The 20,598-nt window shown below is 35.0% G+C and overlaps 1 protein-coding gene across 1 annotated transcript in view; it reads left to right on the top strand.

The window, feature by feature from the left end:
- The window catches only part of Stk3 (serine/threonine kinase 3), a 278,492-nt gene that overhangs the window by 14,972 nt on the left and 242,922 nt on the right, over window positions 1-20,598 (top strand). The window contains exons 2-3 of the mRNA XM_076836036.2: window positions 15,508-15,588; window positions 19,078-19,206. Coding sequence (XP_076692151.1) covers window positions 15,508-15,588; window positions 19,078-19,206 — 210 coding nt within the window. The remainder of the gene's footprint in view (window positions 1-15,507; window positions 15,589-19,077; window positions 19,207-20,598) is intronic.

Here is a 20,598-nt window from a genome sequence, read left to right as displayed (position 1 = left end):
AGAGTCTTTACTGAGTTTATGTCTGTGTGACTTATCTAATAATGAGAGAGGTGTGTTGAAACCAGTTTTGTACGGGGGTCTATCTGGGACTTCCTTTGAGTACTTTCTCTTTTATGTGATTAGTTTATGCGCATTTGGGGCATAAATATTTATTATTCTTGGATTATTTCCTTCACCAATATGAAGGAACCTTCTTTGTCTCTTATTAATTTTGGTGTGAAATATGCTTTGTTAGATACGAGCTATTCCTGCTTGTTTTCAGGCTCCATTTGCATAGTATATTAATGTCCATCTTTTCACTTTTAGCCTGTGACTGTCTTTGCCTGTAAGGTGTATTTCTTGCAAACAGCATATAGTTGGGTGTTACATTTTAATCCATTCTGCCAGTCTGTGTCTTTTAATTGGAGAGTTGAGATCATTTACTTTCAGTGTTATTATGGAGAAATGCCATTTTGATTTACATATTGTGTTTAATTTGGTGCTATTTTTCATTTGCTTAGGTAATATTCAAATGAGATTTTTTTTTGTGAGCTCTGAGGTTTGCTTTTTATTTCTTCTGTGTGCAATATTTGTTTAAGTTCTGTAGTGCTGCTTAGTAGTCATGAATTCTTTTAGGTTTTGCTTATCTTGGAAGGTTTCTATTTCATCTTCAATTTTTGAATGATAGCTTTGCTGGTTACAGCAGTCTTACTTGACAGTTATTTTCTTTTAGTTTTTGAAACACATTTTTCCAAGCCCTTGTGGCTAGTAGAGTTTGTTTTGAGAAATCAGAAGACTCTGATTGGCTTGCCTCTAAGTGTGACTTGATGTTTTTTTCTCTTGAGGCTTTTAAAAATCTATCCTTTTGTATGTTAGGCATTTTAATTATAATGTGTCATGGAGAGGTTCTTTTTTGATCTTGTCTATTTGGGGTTCTGAATGCCTCCTGTGTCTGGATGTTCCTTTCACTCTGAAGGTTGGGAAAATCATCTGTTATTATTTCCATAAGGAGTTTATCCATTTCATCAGTTCCAGAGATTCTTAAATTCGGTCTTTTCATGTTTTCCCAGAATTCTTGTATATTATTATCATGGTTACTTTTTTTTTTTTCCTTAATACTGTCAATGTTCAAGGCTGATCACTTTGTCTTCTAGCTCTGAGATTCTGTCTTTAGCATGGTCTACTCTATTAGACTTTAAACTGAATCTTTATTTTGATTTATTGTTTCTTTCATTTCCAATATTTGTTTGGTTCTTTTTTAATATTTCTATCTCCTTATTGAATTTATCATTCATATTCTGTACTAACTGAATTCCTTCAGTTTTTTTTTGTGTTCTCTTATAATTTGTTGATCATTATTTTTTGAATTCCTTATTTAATATTTTTGGGGGTCATTTGCTGGTGAATTATGGCCTTTAGAAATTGTTGTGTTAGCTTTCTTTTTCATATTTCTTGTATTCATGTGTTGGGTTTTATGCATATGTTGGAAGAGATTCTCTTCCACTCTTATGTGTGGGCCTTTTTAGGGCATAGTATTTAATGGCTGAAATGTTCTAGAGTGATATGTAAAAGGTGAGTGACTCACCCAAGATGGAGATTCAACCAAGAGATTTTATTGGGGGACTGCCTGAAGGGGAAGAAAAGGAGAGGCAGAGAGAGGAGAGGAGGAGGGCAGAGAATAGAGAAAGAGAGCAGAGAGAGGAGGGAAAGAAGATGGAGAGGGCAGAGAGCACTTTGGCTTAAGAAGAGTTGGGTAGGCGATGTGGTGGGTGCTGATTGGCAGGGTGGACTCAAGAATGGGTGCTGATTGGCAGGGTGGCTCAGGAAAGGGCGAGCGGACACTTGGACACTGTGTCCCATGGGGATTGGTTGAGAACACTTTTGAATTTGGCGCTCTTCAGCTTGGCGCTCTTCAGAGAGGGGGGGTAAGGGATTACATGATGTTCTTCTTGCTAGTCAGAGACTTAACTTTAGCGGGGAGTCTCCGACACACACAACAGTATGGATGGAGATCCCATCATAGGTGTGGTGTTTACTGCTTCTGTGTTATTTCTCTGTTTTTGCTATAGCAATGAATGTCGATAGGTGGGACCAGGGACCCCGGTCCCAGCTGTTTTAACTTGGGGCTGGTAGTTAATTTGGATTTTTTGTCTCTTCTATTCTTTGTATTAAAGTATAGCTGAAGATTGTCATTAATTTGTGTTTGGAGCAAGGTGTACTGTTTTTTGGTTGAGTTTAGTTCAGAGTTTCTACCCTGTGAACTTACAGTGTCCTCATAGTACCTCACAGAATAGGGAGAAACAAACAGTAACATCAATGCAAATAATATACAACATTAAATACTTGGTTCCTACTGTGACATTCACAGTGTTAACTGCTACAAAACTCAGAAATGGTAGGGTCAGCAGTTGCCATCAGCAAACACAAAAAGTAACCATGAACTATATCTGACATTAAAGCAAACATCAGCTGTCAACTATGGCTTCCACAGCAGTAATAACTGCAACACTATTAATGGTGGGGACCAGTGTTATATAAGCCAATTAATGCTAAAAGATGGTAAGAACATAATTAATAGAAAAGTGATAGGAAGGTAGAAAAGAGTTTCCAGTTTCAAAAAGTGAACTGAGAGAATTCAGAAGAGATGTAGGATCTGATGGTCATAAGAAAAGACAAGAAAGAAGTAACAAAGTGAAAGAACCTAGAATTTGACTGTTAGCAGAGGAAAAGAGAGAAAGAGAAATAGATAAATGAAAAACAGTGCAAAAAACAAAACCAAAATATGCTAATCAAAAGCCCTAACTTTCAAAAGGCAAGGAAAAATAGCTACATTTTAAAAATATGAACATTTAAAATGATAAAGAGAAACAAATATATGTATATCTGTTCATTCATCAGTCAGCACAATAAACGCACACACAAAAACAATAAAAATAAAAGAAAAAAAGAAAGAAATAATTCTTAATGAAAAGGAATTGTTTACACATGGGTTGTCAAAATAGTCAATGAGAATAGATAATCACTGTCTGTGTGACTGTCTTTCTGTTTTTTCTTGAGTTATGTAATGAGTGAGAGAGCAAGGGCTGAGGGTTATTAAACCCTCCCTCTTTTTGTGTTGCTCACCAAGTTGCCAGTTGGAGTTCAAAAATTCTCAGCTTTCCTTCTTTCCAGTAAAGGTAGGATGAGATGGGAAGTACTGTCAGCTGAAGTTTTCCCTGCACAGTTCAGGCCAATGTATTCTTATTTTGGGGTGCTGCAGAATTCTGTGAGTGGAGTTCTTTTTTTGTGTGTGTGTGTGTGGTCTTTGTAGATATACATGACAGAAGAGTGCATTTTGACATGTATACATGGATTATAACTTATTCTAATTAGGATCTGTGAGTGGAGTTCTGATAGTGGTGCTGGGTCTAATTAGGCTTCAGGGGCTTTGTTGGGTTCTGATTGATCTGGAGAGATTAGATCAACACACCCTAGGGACTGGCAATTGCAGATCTCTTCTGGGAATTTGGATTTCAGGAGCCCTCCATAGGATTCTATTCGTGAGGCAGGGGAGCCAGTACTTCATCACCTCTCCTGCCCATGAACACAGCCTTTCCAGGCTTCTTGGTCTTAGACCCTGAGTGTATTCATACTCCTGTTCAGATTCTCAACCTGCTTCAGCTGGTCTTTTGAGCCACCAGGCTCAGGGGAAAGTGAGTTAGGCTCTGTTTTGCTTTTCCAACTTAAACCTACCTGGGTATATGTTCTCTGTGCCTGTTACTCTCATTCTTCTGAGTATACCCTAGGTCCTGTGGCAGATACATATGAGGATTGTGTAAAATCTTTGCTTGGATCTTAGCTTCCATAGCAGCAGCTGCAGCATGGCCACCTCAGGATGGCCCCCACTTCAGCTCTCCATAGCCAGTTGGGAAAATGGGGCACTCTTTATGCCCAGTGTACAGTGCAGCCTCTGGATCAGCTAAGGGCATGCAGCTCTTCTGATCTCGGGATCTCTGTACTAAATCTATTTGTTTGTTGTATTTCTCTGTGTTTTTCCTTTTTCTGTGCTGAGCCAGTGCCGCTACCAGTGCTGCTGCAACAGGCTTGGGTTCAATATATTCTTTCTTCTTTGTTTAATGTACCCAAATTTCTGAGTGTCCAAGACACTCTGACTGTCCAGTATTGAGTTTTAGTGCAATCTCTCTTTGACCCACCTTGCAGAGTTGCAGTAATCCTACTTGAATCTCAGGTCACAGAGAGACTAGGAATGCAGCCTTACCCTAGCTCCCCATCTTGAATCTCTAGACTACTTTTAATTATGAGAATTTTTTGAACTACAAAGATTTTTAAAAGTAGACAATACAAAAATTATTTTAAATTAAACTGTAACTGAAGAGATCATTTAAACACCACAAAGAGAAAAAGGAAATAAAGACACAATGACATAAAACATGAATTGTTTACCAAAATAAGTCATGTGTTTTCACTTGATAAATGCCCCAGAGACACTCTTTTTGACTAAGTTAAATAGGCAATTGACATATCAATTATTTTACATACTGAGAAAATAAGATCTGTGGACTAATAGAAAATATTCATTGTATTTACTGGATAAAATTTGGGGGAACCTATGATTTGTTTGTTTAAAGTAAGCCAGAGTATGAGCTTTCTTTGAAGCAAACTTTATAACTCCTGAGGAAGTATGTAGTGATTAGGTTACTTTTCACTTAATATTAAAGAGAATTGTTAATAATAATGCTGCCTCCATAACTGTGGTTCAACTTGAGTTTTTTTTTTTTTTTTAAGTTTGAAGGACATGAAACGTTTTTGATTTCTGAGGCACAATTGTCAATTTTTGTTTTTTGAAAGTTTAAGAGATGGCTTTTTAATTCTGATAGGACTGTGCTCTTTTTCTGGTACATAATATCTTTGCACTTCATTCTTTCTCCCTGCTCATTAGCCTCCTCCCTTTAAAAAAAAATAACACACACACACACTCTCTCTCTCTCTCTCTCTCTCTCTCTCTCTCTCTCTCTCTCTCACACACACACACTCACTCACACAGTTGCCAATGGACCTTTATTTTATTTATTTATATGAGGTATTGAGAATTGAACCCAGTGCCTCACACATACTAGGCAAATGCTCTCCCACTGCGCTGTGACCCCAGTCTCCACCCTCACCCCATATTTTTATTTCTGTCTCTGACTGATGTTATTGTTCAACCATTCTTTTTTCAATATTTTTAACTTTCTTATCTCATTGTTCTTCTGTAGCACCTTCCTGGTAAAGTTCTAACTCTGGACAGATTACTCTCTTTGCCTACATTGGGATTTTGAATCAACAGTAAAGAAAGTACACCATCTCAAAGGTTGTCATTTTATAATTGTGGTCTCTTACCTTCAACAAGGTCTGCATTTCTATATAGTAATCCTGCTAACCTTTGTGAGGTTAAGGTCTTCCTTCCTTCCTTCCTTCCTTTCAACTCTATACTCTGGCTTTTCAAATATAGTCATATATCTTCAAATGTGAGATTTTTAACTTCCTTACAACAGATAAAATAACTCTCTTACTTCATAAAAAAACACAAACCAATATATGAAAGAATCCCTCAGCTGGCTCCCACCAACCTATAGACTTATCTGTAACTCTGCCTATCCTTTCCTACAATTATAATCTTGAGAGGTATTCTTAACAACTCTGAGGTTAAAGCAGTTTCATCACATATGCTTTGGACATATGTTTATTCATTGTCTCAGGGACAGGGTTTACTCTTGTCTCTTTTGTCATCTTGTAGCTTCACCCTTCTTGTATTTTACTAATTCATCCCAAATATCATTTAAACTTGCTCAAACATTTCATGTGTGGGGTGTTTTTTTTTTTTTTTTTTTTGGTGTTTGTTGTTTGTTTTGCTGTAATCTTTCTCAAATGCATGTCTGCACAATTACTATCCTTTCCAGAATCCTTAATTGTAGAATGATTCATAAACCCTACTTCTTCACTTATCCACTGTCCCAAGCCATTGCCTGCCACGACCTGTGCTGCTGTTAATTCAGAAACTGGCAAGGGGTGATGGGGAATTAAGGAAAACATAAACGTTTAGAGAGAAAAGCAAGATCATATGGGAGACTGAACTCTGATTGAGAACAGTGACCCAGAGCTGGACCCACATGTTTATTATATATGTTTTACATAGGTTTATTATATAGGTTTTATATATTTATTATCACTGTCAGGCCTGTTGCAGTGAGAGTCATGTGTCACTCAGTAACAGTGTGACCTTCAGCATTACAATTTTTTTTAATGTTTATTTTTTTAGTTGCAGTTGGACACAATACTTTTCTTTCTTTCTTTCTTTTCTTTCTTGTGCTGAGGATCGAAGCCAGGACCTTGCAATTGCTAGGCAAGCACTCTACCACTGAATCACAACCACAGCCCTCAGCATTATAATTAAAAAAATTTAAAACAGAGCTTGATTCAAACAATTTGTGGGGGTCTATCTCCCCCTTTTTGTTTTTGTAATTGTAACTTAATGGACAAGTGAGCTCACTCTACAATGGCCTGGCCTTGAGGATTATGAGGGATACCTGTTTAGTGATCAATATGATTTTATTACAAAACTGTGGAAAAGAAGACCTGGTATAAGCCAGAGAATTATCAGTTTTAACTTCTGGAGGATGGTCTAGCTCTGTAGCTAAGTGGCTAAGTAGTTGGAAGTGACTGGATGTATAGTTTTTTACTTGGCCAGAAAAATTAGCAAAAGTCACTGCCAGGCATGTGGATTAGCCCAACTAATCCTTTTATACTCTTAATATACAAATCAAACCTGATAGAATCTTAACTCTTTTTAAAAAATTTTTTTTGGAGAATGCCTTTATTTTATTTATTTTTATGTGGTGATAAGGATTGAACCCAGTGCCTCACATGTGCTAGGAAAGCACTCTGTCACTGAGCCACATCCCCAGCCTGAATCTTAACTCTTAACAACCTTGTTTTTGGTGAAGACACAGAAACAAAGAAAATGAAAATCTCATTTGTGCTGAATCTAATTTACTTATTTTTAACTACATAAGCCAAGATGAAAATCTATATAGTTAACAGTGCTAGTCATTTCTTTTTTGCTAAAGAAAAATCCTAAAAGTAATCGATGTTACATCTTAGGCATTTTATAGAAACCAACACTTTATTGTCTAACCATGTAGAAAAACATGAATTAGTAATTTTAAAGACATCTTTATTTTTTATCTATTTACCCAATCCAAACTGAACTTTTTTTTTAAACCACATAAACCAAAAAATATTTGGATCCATTTCTTATTTAAATTTTAATTTATGAGTGCTCATTTATATGCCAATTTTGATACCATGTACATGATATATAGACTGAAGCACATATGTAGACTCAATGACATAATACACAGGTGTGCACACATACACAAACAGGAAACAAAGATTTTATAACTTTTTGTTAAAAAAGTAGGTAGAAGACAATGTTATAGATGTTATTTAAGTCTTTATTAGATTTAACCTGTTTGAAATTAATACAGAGCTCATCAGAGTTTTATATTATGACTTAAATATAGGGCAGGCCTGTACAGTTGGAAATGCCAGGATAATCACTGAAATCAAAGGTTCAAACTGCTAACATTTGTCCTTGATGGCTATCAGATCTACCCCCAATATCACCATGTCTATGTCCTTTTTAGGATTTAGTAAAATGAATTTTTTTATTGTATTTCAAAGGTAACCCTAGAAAAATTGGTCTCTGAACAAAGACAAAGTATAAACATGGATCAGAAAAATGCATTGATTTAGGAGTACAAGATTAAATGTGAATTCACCATAAAACCATGAACTCAAAAATAGAGAATTTTAAAAAACAGGAGTTCTAGAAAAAATTACAGACCACAACACTTTAATAAAAGATCATGTAGAACACCTTTATCAAATCAAAGTGCACTTTTAACTTAGTTTAGAGTCAGTTCATTCTGTTTTTTTCTTTGCTGTAGCATTTAGGGAGGAATTTGTTAGGAAAGTGGTGTGGCAGAATACGAGAGGTAAACAAGATCAGTAGCCAAGCTGAAGTGGCTTGAATTTAAAGGGGAAAATTTTTCTCCTTTTGTCTTAACTGATTTTTCTATAATTCTTGTAATCTTGAAAGCTGTGTAATTTACATCTTAAGTCTAGGAGAGATAAGAGATCTAAAGAAACTAAGAAGCAACTATATTTTTTAAAAAATATAGTTTTTGGTTGTAGATGGACACAGTACCTTAAATTTATTTTTATGTGGTGCTGAGGATTGAACCTAGTACCTCATACATGCGAGGCAAGCACTCTGCTACTGAGTGACAATCCCAGCCCCAAGGCTGTTGTTAAAATTATTTCTTCTTTTGTAAAATTATTCTCTTAAACTAGTTTATGTTTTGTCTGGAGACACTGTTGCAGCAGTGACAACAGTGCTGATCTGTATACTCATAATTTTAATTTTGTCCTGGTTAGACTCCCTGCCTTCAGTTCCTGTTTACTCGAAGGAGGCAAGGGCTCCAGTGGGGGAGGGATAGGTGCTGTCAGCAGCGGACTTGTTGTTAACAGTTTATAATCATTATAGGTGTTTTTAAGGCCAGGAATCATGTCAGAAGCCGGCCATATCACACTTTCTTTTTTCTTAATATTCTTTTCAGTTGTTGATAGACCTTTATTTTTTTATATGCAGTGCTGAGAATCAAACCCAGTGCCTCACACATGCCTGGCAAACGGGCCACCGCTGAACCACAACCCCAATCTCCTCTATCACACTTTCATGAGATGGGTTGAGAGAGTCTCCCACAAAAGACCATAAAGTAAAAGTAGCCACAGGTGCCTTGTTTGTGTCTTCAGCTGTATACCTATCATGCAGCTTTTTACTAAGTCTCTTCTATGTCTCTATATTTCTTTAGGAAACCAGGGCTTAGTTTTAGTAATAAATTTTAAAATCTGTGACAACTGTGTCTTCCTTGATTTAAGCAAAGCAACACAGAGATCCCTTTCTTTGGATTCTATATCTTCCATGTTTAACACCTGACTGTACTGTGCTTCTTTCCCCAAATGACGGTGTTCTTCAGAATTGTCCCCTCATCTAATCATCAAAGAGAAGTTACCCTGTGTCTGGTCCTTGTTTGGGTGCCCTGTTATCAGCGAGGGGCAATGGAGGATTAAGAAAAACCCACAAACATTTAGAGAGAAAAGTGGGATACTGAACTCTGATTGAGAACAGTGACCCAGACTGGCTCCACATGTTATTTATATCAGTTTTATCATCAAAAGTTTAGTTATGAGAAAGTTTCTGCAAAGCAGGCAGGCTTGTAGGTCATAGCATGGATGAGACATTAGGGTTATCATGCTATGCTCAGAATCTTCTATCCCAAGGAGTCAGCATCTGAGTTGCAAGGTCAGAACTGATATTCCTGGGTGTTTGCCCAGAGAGACCCAGGGCCGTTGGCTTAGTAACTGGCAAATGTTAACCCTGTACTTTTGCACAGGGAGAATTCCAGTGCAAGTACACCACAACAATAAGGCTATCAGACACCTTGATCCACATCACTGCTTCCCACAATTACTGTCTGGTTTCCGCCTTCACAGCTCCACTAAATTGCTCTTGCTGCCCTCACCAGTAATTTCCTTACCACTAAGTCTAGATACTTTTTTGCAGAGTTAATTTTATTGAGGTACAATATACATAAAACAAATGCTCCTTCTGATGAGCAGTAATGATTTTATCATAGTTTGTTTATTCATTTACCAGTTGGTGGACTTTGGATTTTTTTTTCTTTTCAGTTTTTAGTTGTTAGGAATAAGGTCCTGTGAATATTTGTGTCTTTGGTTAAGATGTATTTTTGTTTTCCTTGTATAAACACCTAGGAGTGGAAATCTTGGGTTGTATAACTTTAGAAAAAATGCTAACACTTCTCTAGAGTAGCTATTTACTTTTGCATTTCCAGCAGCCACATATAAGAGATCTTCTACTTCCATATCCTTGCTGAGAATTGGTCTTTAATTTTAGCCATGTTAGTGTATGTATAACAGTGATTTTGAGTCCTTGTCCAGTCTTAGTGTCAGAATAATGCTGTCTTCACAAATTGAATATGGAAATCTTTCCTTCTCTTGAATTCTTAGGAAAAATTTGAGGAGGACTGATGTTAATTTTCCTTAAAATTTTCAATAGAATTCTCCAGTGAATATAACTCTTTTGGGGCTTTGTTGAAAGTTTTTGATTACTGTTTCAACCTCTTTAATAATTACAGGACTTTTCATATAATTTTTTTTCCTTCATGATTACATGATTTAGTCTTGGTAGATTGTATATTTCTAGGAATTTATCCAATTCTTCTAGGTTATCTAATTTGTTGATGGATAGTTCTTTTTAAAAATTTTTAATTTTTTTTGGTACTGGGAATTGAACTTGGGAGCACTCAACCATTGAACCACATCCCAGCCCTATTTTGTATTTTATTTAGAGACAGGGTTTCACAGAGTTACTTAGCATTTTGCCATTGCTAAGGCTGGCTTTGAACCTGTGATTCTCCTGTCACAGCCTCCCAAGCTGCTGGGATTACAGGTGTGCCCCACCGTGCCCAGCCCGGATAGTTCTTAATATTATCCTTTCCCGCGTGCAATTAGTTGTATTGCTCCCAATTTAGTTATTTGAGTTTTCTGTTTTTTTTTTTCTTAGTCTCACTAGGGGTGGGTTAATTTTTTTTTTTTTTAAACAAAAAACTAACTCTTGGTTGAATTTATTTTTTTCTGTTTTCTATTTCATTTATATCTCCTTTCATCTTCATTATTACCTTCCCTTTTTCTTATTAAATTTAATTTTTAAAGTAAGTTTGTTTATTCATTTTTCATGTGTTTATTGCTATAACATTTCCTCTTTGTACTGCTTTAGCTCCATCTCATAAGCTTAGGTATGATGTGTTTTCATTTTTATTTGTATTGAGATTTTTCTTAAATCTTAGTGATTTTCTCCTTGTTGGTTGTTTAAGAGATTAAGATTGAGTTGTATCCGTTTTAGATATTTGTGGATTTTTCTGTTTCTTGCTGGTATTGTTCTGGTTTCATTCCATGGTGATGATACTTTGTATAATTAGAGTCATCTTAAACTGTTTTTTGGTTTAACCTGTGGTTTTAATTTGGAGAATGTTCTATGTGGTTTTCTTTTTCTTTTTTTTCCTGTACTGGGTATTAAATCCAGGATCTGTGCATGCTAGACAAAGTGCTCTCTGAGCTACATCCCTAGTCCTTCTTCCATTTTCTTTTAAGACAGGGTCTTGCTGAATTGCGCAGGCTGGCCTTGAACTTGGGACCCTACTGAATAGCTTGGATTCACATATTTACCACAGTACTGGCTTCCATGTGTTCTTGGTTTTTTTTTTTTTTTTTTTTTTTTTTAATTATTTGTTCTTTTTAGTTATATGATAGTAGAATGTATTGTGATATACATTCATGGAGTGAAATTTTCCATTTTTGTGGTTGTACATGATATGGAGTTACACTGGTCATGTATTCAGATATGAACATAGGAAAGTTGTGTCTGATTCATTCTATTATCTTTCCTATTTCTTTGTCTAATTCAGTGAACTCCCCCCACTCCCCCGACTCCCCCATTCCCTTATTTTGAGTTAGCATCCACATATCAGAGAGAGCATTCCAGGTCATTAGTTTTTTGGGATTGGCCTATTTCACTTAGCATTTTAGTCTCCACTTCCTTCCGTTTATTGGCACTTTTCTTGCTAAAGTTTCCTTTGGCTACTCTGGGTCTCTTTATTTTTCCAAATGAATTTCATGACTGCTTTTTCTCTTTCTACATAGAATGTCATTGGGATTTTAATAGGAATTGCATTAAATCTGTATAGCACTTTTGATTGTGTGGCCATTTTGACAATGTTAATTCTGCCTATGCGTGAACATGGGTCTTTCCATCTTTTAAGGTCTTCTTCAGTTTCTTTCTTTGGTGTTCTGTAGGTTTCATTGTATAGGTCTTCTTTCACTTCTGTTGTTAGATTGATTCCCAAGTGTTTTTTTTTTTTTTTTTTTTTGAGGCTATCATGAATGGAGTAGTTTTCCTAATTTTTTTTTTTTTTTTTTAATGACTGATGTGTATGAATGCACTTGATTTATGGGTGTTAATTTTATATTCTGCTACTTTGCTGAATTTATGAGTTCTAAAAGTTTTCAGGTGGAATTTTTTGGGTTTTCTAAATAGAGAATCATGTCATCCACAAATGGGGCTTGTTTGAGTTCTTCTTTTCCTATTTGTAGCCCTTTAATTTCTTTCTTTTGTATAATTGCTGTGGCTAGTATTCCAAGGAGATGTTGAATGAAAGTGGTGAAAGAGGACATCCTGTCTTGTTCCAGTTTTTAGAGGAAGTGCTTTAATTTAAAATGATGTTGTCCTTGGGTTTAGCATATATAGCTCTTACAGTGTTGAGTTGTTTCTACCATCTAGCGTTTTGAACATGAGTGGATGATGTATTTTGTTGAATGCTTTTTCTGCATTTATTGAGATAATCATGTGATCTTGTCCTTTAGTCTATGGATATGATGGACTATGTTTATTGATTTCCATATGTTGAACCAACTTTGCATCCTTTGGATGAACCTCACTTGATCATATACACTATTTTTTAAAATATGTTTTTGTATGTGATTTGCCAATATTTTATTAAGAATTTTTGCTTCCATGTTCATCAGGGATATTGGTCTGAAGTTTTATTTCCTTGATGTGACTTTGTCTGTTTGGTATCAGGGTGATACTAGCTTCATAGAATGAGTTTGGAAGGATTCCCTCCTTGTATTTCATGGAATAATTTGAGGAGTATTGGTGTTAGTTCTTTTTGAAGGTCTGGTAGAACTTGGCTGAGAATCCATTTGGTCCTGAGCTTTTCTTGATTGGTAGGCTTTTGATGGCATCTTCAATTTCTTTGCTTGAAATTGCTGTGTTTAGATTATGTATATCCTCCTGATTCAGTGGTCATATGTTTTTAGAAATTTGATGATGTCTTCAAGATCTTCATTAGAGTATACATTTTCAAAATAGTTTGTGATTATCTTCTGAATTTCACTATTGTCCATTATGATTCTTCCTTTTCAATCATGAGCCACACCCACAGCCCTTTTTAAAAATATTTTATTGAGAGGGTCTTGCTGACTTGTTTAGGACCTTGCTAAGTTGCTGAAGCTGGCTTTGAACTCTTGATTATTCTGCCTCGGCCTCCCTAGCCCCTGTGATTACAGGCATGCGCCAGGCTGAACATAGACTTTTGTTTTCAAGTTCATCAGTGTTTATTGAATGCAGTAATATACAAGGCAGTATGTTCAGTGCTGGTGATGAGTGCAACCGTAATGAGCCATGATAAGTTTTTATCCTCAAGGAGATAAAAACACAGTAAACAGGAAACCCCCCATAAGTAAGATGGTATTGTCATAACTATAAATGGTCCAGACACAGTATAAAACAGAAAAAGAATGATTCTAATTTACATAAGGAGGAGTGATGAAGGCCTTAATGAAACAGGTTTAATTTGATGGGTAGATAGCATTGAAAATTACGGCTGCTGGAATTTTGGCTCTGCAAAAATTAACTGTGTAATCTTAGACAAGTCACTCAATTAGCTGCCTAGAAAAAGGAAGACACAAGATACTTAGTCTAGATGTGTCTTTCCTTAAATTTGTGTGTTGAAATCCTAACCCTCAAGGTGATGATATTAGGAGGTGATTAGATCCTGATCATCCCCATAATGGAATTAGTGCTCTTATAAAAGAGGTTCCAACAAGCTCCCTTGCCTCCTCCATCTACCCTGGGAAGAAGCAAGAAGATGCCATTCTGTGAATCTGAAAGTATACTCTCCCAAGACACCAAATCTTTTGGGCTCTTAATCTTGGACTTCCAGCTTTCAGAACTATGAGAAATACTTTTTAAAAAAAATATTTATTTTTTAGGTGTAGATGGACACAACACAATGCCTTTATTTTTATGTGGTGCTGAGGATCGAACCTGGGCCCTCCATGCTAGGCAAGTGCTCTACCACTGAGCCATAATCCCAGCCTGAGAAATAAATTTTTATTTGAACATATACTTTTGTTCTGTCACCAAGATGACTCTCAGTGACTAATAGGCAGGTAGCATACATAGCATATGTACATTGGACAAAGGGATGATTCATAGTCTGGAAGTGAAAATTCTTCGCTTCAGTCTGGAGGTGAAATTCTTCATGCTACTGAGAGTAGTGTGTAATTCAGAACTTATGAATTGATTATTTTTGGACTTTTTCATTTAACATGTTTGTATTCCTGTTGACCTTGGGTAATTGAAGCTGTGGAAAGCAATATGATATGGAGAGGGACTACTATACATATACATATTTATATAACTTACAATTAAAATATATGATGTAATCAGCAATTTTAATAATTACTATAAGATTATAATAATGATTTTGAAATTATTATTATGATTATGCTTATATGCTTGTTTGTCAGTAAGGTCAATGTGCTGCATGATGATGTGTCAGTCAGTGACATACTGTATATGTCACAGCAGTTCCACAGGAGTATAACAGAGATGAAAAATTTCTATTTCTTAGTGACATCATAGACACTGTGACCTCATAGTACAACATATTATTCACGTGTTTGTGACAATGCTTGAGTAAACAAATTGTGCACTAACTGTATAAAAATGTAATAACATACAAATGTTTAGTATATAATACTTGTTAATGATAATAAACGATTATGTTACCAGTTTATGTATTTACTTACTATACTTTTATTATTTTATTTATTTTTTATTTTTTATTTTTTTGGTACCAGGGGTTGAACTCAGGGACACTCAACCACTGAGCCACGTCCCCAGCCCTGTTTTGTATTTTATTTAGAGACAGCCCCTGGGATTATAGGCATGCACCACTGCGCCCGGCTATTATTTTAGAGAATACTTCTACTTATAAAAAGAAGTTTAGCGTAAAACTGTATGCCATATTATACTGACAGCAACCTCATGTCTCCTGTTGACCATGTCTCTTGATTATATCATTTTCTGATGTTGTTTTATTCATCATGGCTCAAGTAGTAATAAGTCATACCATTTATATGTACTAAATGATCTCTATGTTTAATAGTCTCTGCTATCTGTTTGTATAAGGACACTCTATGAATTTCGTACTGTGATGAAATTGCCTAGTGATACATTTCTCAGAATGTATCTCCATTGTTAAGTGACACATGATGCTATATTGTTAAGTGGAAATAATAGAACAAAATAGTATGTATGTTCAAAAGGGGTAGAATTAAAAACACATATTCATATTTATATGAAAGTTTCATAAAAACTAATAAAAAGATTATGTTTTGGGATGTTTCTAGGTACACGAGAAACAGTGTAGAACGAGAATGTTCACTGTATACCTTTTTATATTTATTGATTTTTAAGCCATCTGATTATATTGCCTCTTAAAAACAAAAAATATTTTAAAAGGTCTTAAGGAAAACAATTCTTTTTTTTTTTCTTTTCAGTAAGCTAAAAAAGCTAAGTGAAGACAGTTTGACTAAGCAGCCTGAAGAAGTTTTTGATGTATTAGAGAAGCTTGGAGAAGGGTAAGTATAAAAAATATGAAAGTAATATTTAGATAATTATATAACTGTTATAAAAACTATATTAATCTTTCAAGTAGAGTATATTGTTTGAATTGACTATGTATAACAAGTAAATCTGGCAATTAATATGGAATTTTAAAGATCAGATTGTGTTAGACCATGTAATAGTATCTTTCAGAGAAGCTGTTCGTGTGTGTGTGTGTGTGTGTGTGTGAGTGTGTGAAAAGCTAGAAGTGTGCTTTTAAGTGATTTCCAAAAAGATTTATTAGTTCATCTCATAGGCATGATCATTAATATGCTTGAACAATTTTGACTTTGTTAGGCAAGTGACATTGGTCCAACTCTTTGGCACAGTTAGGCCCATTTATTTGGGAAAAGGTAAATCGTAGATAAGAATGGAGTGTCTTTTTAAAAAAATGTTTTCCATTGTAGTTGTACACAATACCTTTATTTCATTTATTCATTTTTATGTGGTAGTGAGGATCAAACCCAGTGCCTCACACATGCGAAGCAAGTGCTCTACCACTGAGCCACAACCTCAGACCATGAATTGAGTGTCTTGATGAAGAATCAGTATGTGTATGCGGAGGAATAATTAGCATGATTTCAAAATAATAGTAGAGAAACATACAGTATTTTTTATTATACTGGGGATTGAACCCAGGTGCACATTACCATTGAGCTACATCCCCAACCCTTTAAGATTAAAAAAAATATATATATTTGAGACAGACTCTTGCTAAGTTGTTGAGAGCCTCCCTAAGTTGCTGAGACTGGCCTTGAGCTTGTGATCCTCCTGCCACAGCCTCCTGAGTAGCTGGGATTACAGGCATGTGCCACTGTGCCTAGCTAACATATTGCATTTTAAGCATAGAGAAAAGTGGGTAGTATTTAATGGCATGATAAAATGTAAGAAAGCCTGTAAAATAATAAAAGGTACAAAACAGTATGAATATCTGCTTAAATTAGCAAGAACTAGGAAAAGGAAATAAAGGGAAAAATATAAACTAAACATAAGACGTAAGGAAAAAATTAGTGTATTTTCACTGAATGTTAATTCTCATTGTAACAGTTTGCTAAAGGATAAACTGTTGGAAAATTAAAAATGTAAAACCTAGCTAGCTTTATGTTCTGAGCTCCATGTAAAACAAAAAATGGAAATAAGAAGATATTTCCTGTAAAAATCACTTAAGAGAGGTATGCATGAATAAAAAACAAAGAAGGAGTGTCAAAATTTATATTAGATAACTTAAATGATTCCTGCTAAATAAAAAGGGACATTAGGTAATGAAATCAAGGACAATTTATAACAAAACTTTTGTGTCACATAACACAGCAGCTAAACTTATGATAGAAAAGCTATTAGTAATATCAGGAGGATCTAATAAAACTATAATTGTATAGGATATTTTAGTGTATTTCTTCCTGAATTGGACAGATATAATAGGAAAAGAAGATACAGCGATATTTAATGTTATTGCCTGTAAGATGGATTATATATATTACATTTATATGTGTGTATATATGCATATATATGTCTGTATGTGTGTATATGTATATATAAACATATGTAAATTAATGTGAGGATCTATCTATCTCCACATTGCATTTTTCCTTTTTGGCGGTATGTTGTAGACTGAAAAAAAATGACAAATTTTATATATAGGTATTTTTCCAGGTCATATTTTCTGATTATAGTATATTACATTAGAAATAAGTAATTATGAAATGACAGAAATTTCACTAATTGGCAATTAGTTTGTACAGTTGATGAATATCAGAAGCTCAACAGTAAGCCACTGTGCATCTTATGTCTGCCAGTGTATTTGATACAAACACATCTAGAAAATAATTATTTTTTTATTTTTGCATTCAGCTTTCATGCATGTTTTTCTCACTGGCAGATATTTAACTAGGAACCATTCAGGGAAGGAGATTCTGGGAAATGGAGTTCCCAGCTTTTCTTTTGCAGTGCTGAGGAGTCCTTAGAAAGGAGTGATGGTATTGCTTATTTGATAATAGAATATCTACCACTGAATTCTATGTTAGTTTTTAAGGAAGTATGCATATAAATGCCTTTTCAAGGAAGATACATATACACACACACCCCTATCCAAAAGTGACTTTGAGTATAAAATTAAATGAGAGTACTTCGGAGGGGCTAAAGAAACAGGAGACAGGATCAAATTCATTTTGTTTAAATAGTTGGTTTACTACTTGCCATTTTTTCACTTGTTTTGAAAGATTGTAAGTTTAAAAGTGATTTTGCATAGGTTCCCAATGTTAGGAAACATCCCAGATCTGCCTATGACTTTTTATTTTTTTTCTTCCATGGAAATGATGTAGTGTGAAGACCGTGATTTTTGGAATCAGAAAGTCTTTGAATTTTGAATTTGCTAGTTACTGGTATCTGATTCTGTTTCCCCATCTTTTGATGATGATGATATTATTTTTTTCATAATTGGGAGGGATGAATTTGATAATACATGTAAAACATCTACCATAGTACCTGGTATCTGCCAGTAAGAACTCAGCAAATGGTAGTATTTTTTATCCTTATTTTCTGTTTCATACTAAATTAAAAATGAGTTATTCTCTCATTTTTTTTTAATTATTAAAACATATGAATTTTTTTTTGGTGGTGGTTTTTCTTTTAGGGTTCCGGGGATTGAACTCAGGGGCACTTAACCACTGAGCCACATCCTCAGCTCTATTTTGTATTAAATTTAGAGACAGGGTCTCACTGAGTTGCTTCGCTACTGTCTCATGAAGTAGCACTTCGCCTTTGCTGAGGCTGGCTTTGAACTCATGTTCCTCCTGCCTCAGCCTCCAGAGCCACTGGGATTACAGTTGTGTGCTGCTGCGCCTGGCTTAAAACACGTGAATATTTAATTGGCAGAGTTTCAGGAGTTGAAACAGAGGCTATTTTTCAGCAAGTGACCATTAAATACTATCTCTCATTTATCTGTGAGTATTGTTCTTTCTCTTGGGGAAAAAATAGTCAAAGGAGCTGAGGAGACCTTGGGTTAGTATTGGTAACTCAGGGAGAACCAGAAGACTGAAGATCTCCTGCTTCTCTAACTTTGGCTGAGGGTTTCAGCTGCTTTTATGTACCGTGAATAGAGGTGGGACTTGATATTCTGGGGATTATTTTGCTTAACATTACCCTTTGTCCTAACTTGAGACTTTGAATACTTTAATCTACCTTTATTCTTTTTAATTTCCATTTATATCTTCTTAATGCTGCATTTGAGTTGACAAACCGTAAGTCTTTTTCTTTCATTCATAAAAAAATAGCAACTCATTTTATTAATTTGATGACAGTAAATTTATAACTGAAGCAATAAATCTAATTCATTAACTTTTCTTGTTTACTTTTGTTTTTTAGCATTTAAATAGTGTTTTTAAGCTAGAAAACACGACAAAGACTCAAGTAGACTTAATACCTGTGGTGTTTGCTGGGAAAAAATAACATCTTGGTTTTTTTAGGTCTTATGGAAGTGTTTTTAAAGCAATACACAAGGAATCTGGTCAAGTTGTCGCAATTAAACAGGTACCTGTTGAATCAGACCTTCAGGAAATAATAAAAGAAATTTCCATAATGCAACAATGTGACAGGTATGAAGGAATTTTGTTGTTTTGTTTATCTTCATTTTCATGAATTTTATGAATAATGTACAATAATGTATTTCTTTTGATATGATATTTTACCCCCTGACATCCCATTGGAAGTGAGATTGGGGAAGGTGAAGACATTTTTTAGGATTGTCTTTTGGATTTATAGTTCTTTGCTTATAAAGTATAAATATTATAGCCTTGAAAAACTTGTAATGAAGAAAATACTCAAGCAGTTTTCCTATTATAGGAAAAATTTATGGATAAAAAAGAGTTTTTGATGTTAAGTGGGTCATTTAGTAGTCTGTATTATGTAAATATTTTAAACAAATTAAAAACAGTCCTATTTTATGTAAATATAATTCATTAAGTGTTTACTATGTACCTATTGATCAGGTACTGTGCCAGGATCTAGGAATACCAAAAGAACTAAGGTTATTTTTTCTTGAAGGATTGGTAGTCTAGTTGGAAGGACAGATATCAAGTAAAAGCTCTAATAGCATAGTCACACACAGCACTGACTGATATGTGGAGTTTATGTGAGAACAAGAAGGCAGGGCACCTTCCTTCAGCCAGTTGAGTCAGGAAGTCTGGAATGCTGAAGAAGAGTTAATTTGATGAAGTAATGAAGGGATAAGAGATTAAAGAGAATTAAAGGTAGAGAGAAAAAAACAGCTCACGGGGCTGTGCTGTTTTGACAACACGTAGAATTAATTATTGGAGTAGGAAATACGCAGGAGAGATTGGTGTGAAATGAGATTGAAAAGTAAACGGAGCTGATGATAAAAGATCCCATATGCAGTGTTAAATAGCATGTTCTTTATTCTTTAAAGGATATAGAGTGTGTAAATTAGGATGTTGTTTAGCCTGTAGTTAATTAATCAAAGAGAGACATGTTATTTTTAACAAACAGTTTGAAGGTAGGGTTGTATAGCAGCAATAAGATAATAGCTGTGTTTCAGGATGCTTTTCTATACTTTTTACTCTTAGCCTATGATATTTGTCTTTGTGTTTTTATTATCTCATGGCTATAAGAGGTCTGCTCCAGACCAAGCCTAATGTTTATATTCCAGACAGGTAGTAGAAAGGAAGAAGTGGTAAAGAACTTTCCTAGAGGGCTGGGGCTGTAGCTCAGTGGCAGAGAGCTTGCCTAGAATGCATGAGGCATTGGGTTCAATCCTCAGTACCACATAAAAATAAACAAATAAAATAAAGGCATTCTGTACAAAAAAAAAAAAAAAAAAAGAAAAGAAAAGAACTTTCCTAGAAGCCCTCAGCTTATGTCTCTTGTTAGAATTATCTCACATGGTGACTTAGAGCTGGTGACTTAAGGGAGTCTGGATACATTGTCATTCTCATATCATATAAGAGATCCATGGAATATGTTCTCTTTTA

The sequence above is a fragment of the Callospermophilus lateralis genome, chromosome 16, assembly GCF_048772815.1.
Source record: "Callospermophilus lateralis isolate mCalLat2 chromosome 16, mCalLat2.hap1, whole genome shotgun sequence".
Taxonomy (NCBI): Eukaryota; Metazoa; Chordata; class Mammalia; order Rodentia; family Sciuridae; genus Callospermophilus; species Callospermophilus lateralis.
Note: the sequence above shows the minus strand (reverse complement) of the source record. Positions and strands in the feature narration are given on the sequence as shown.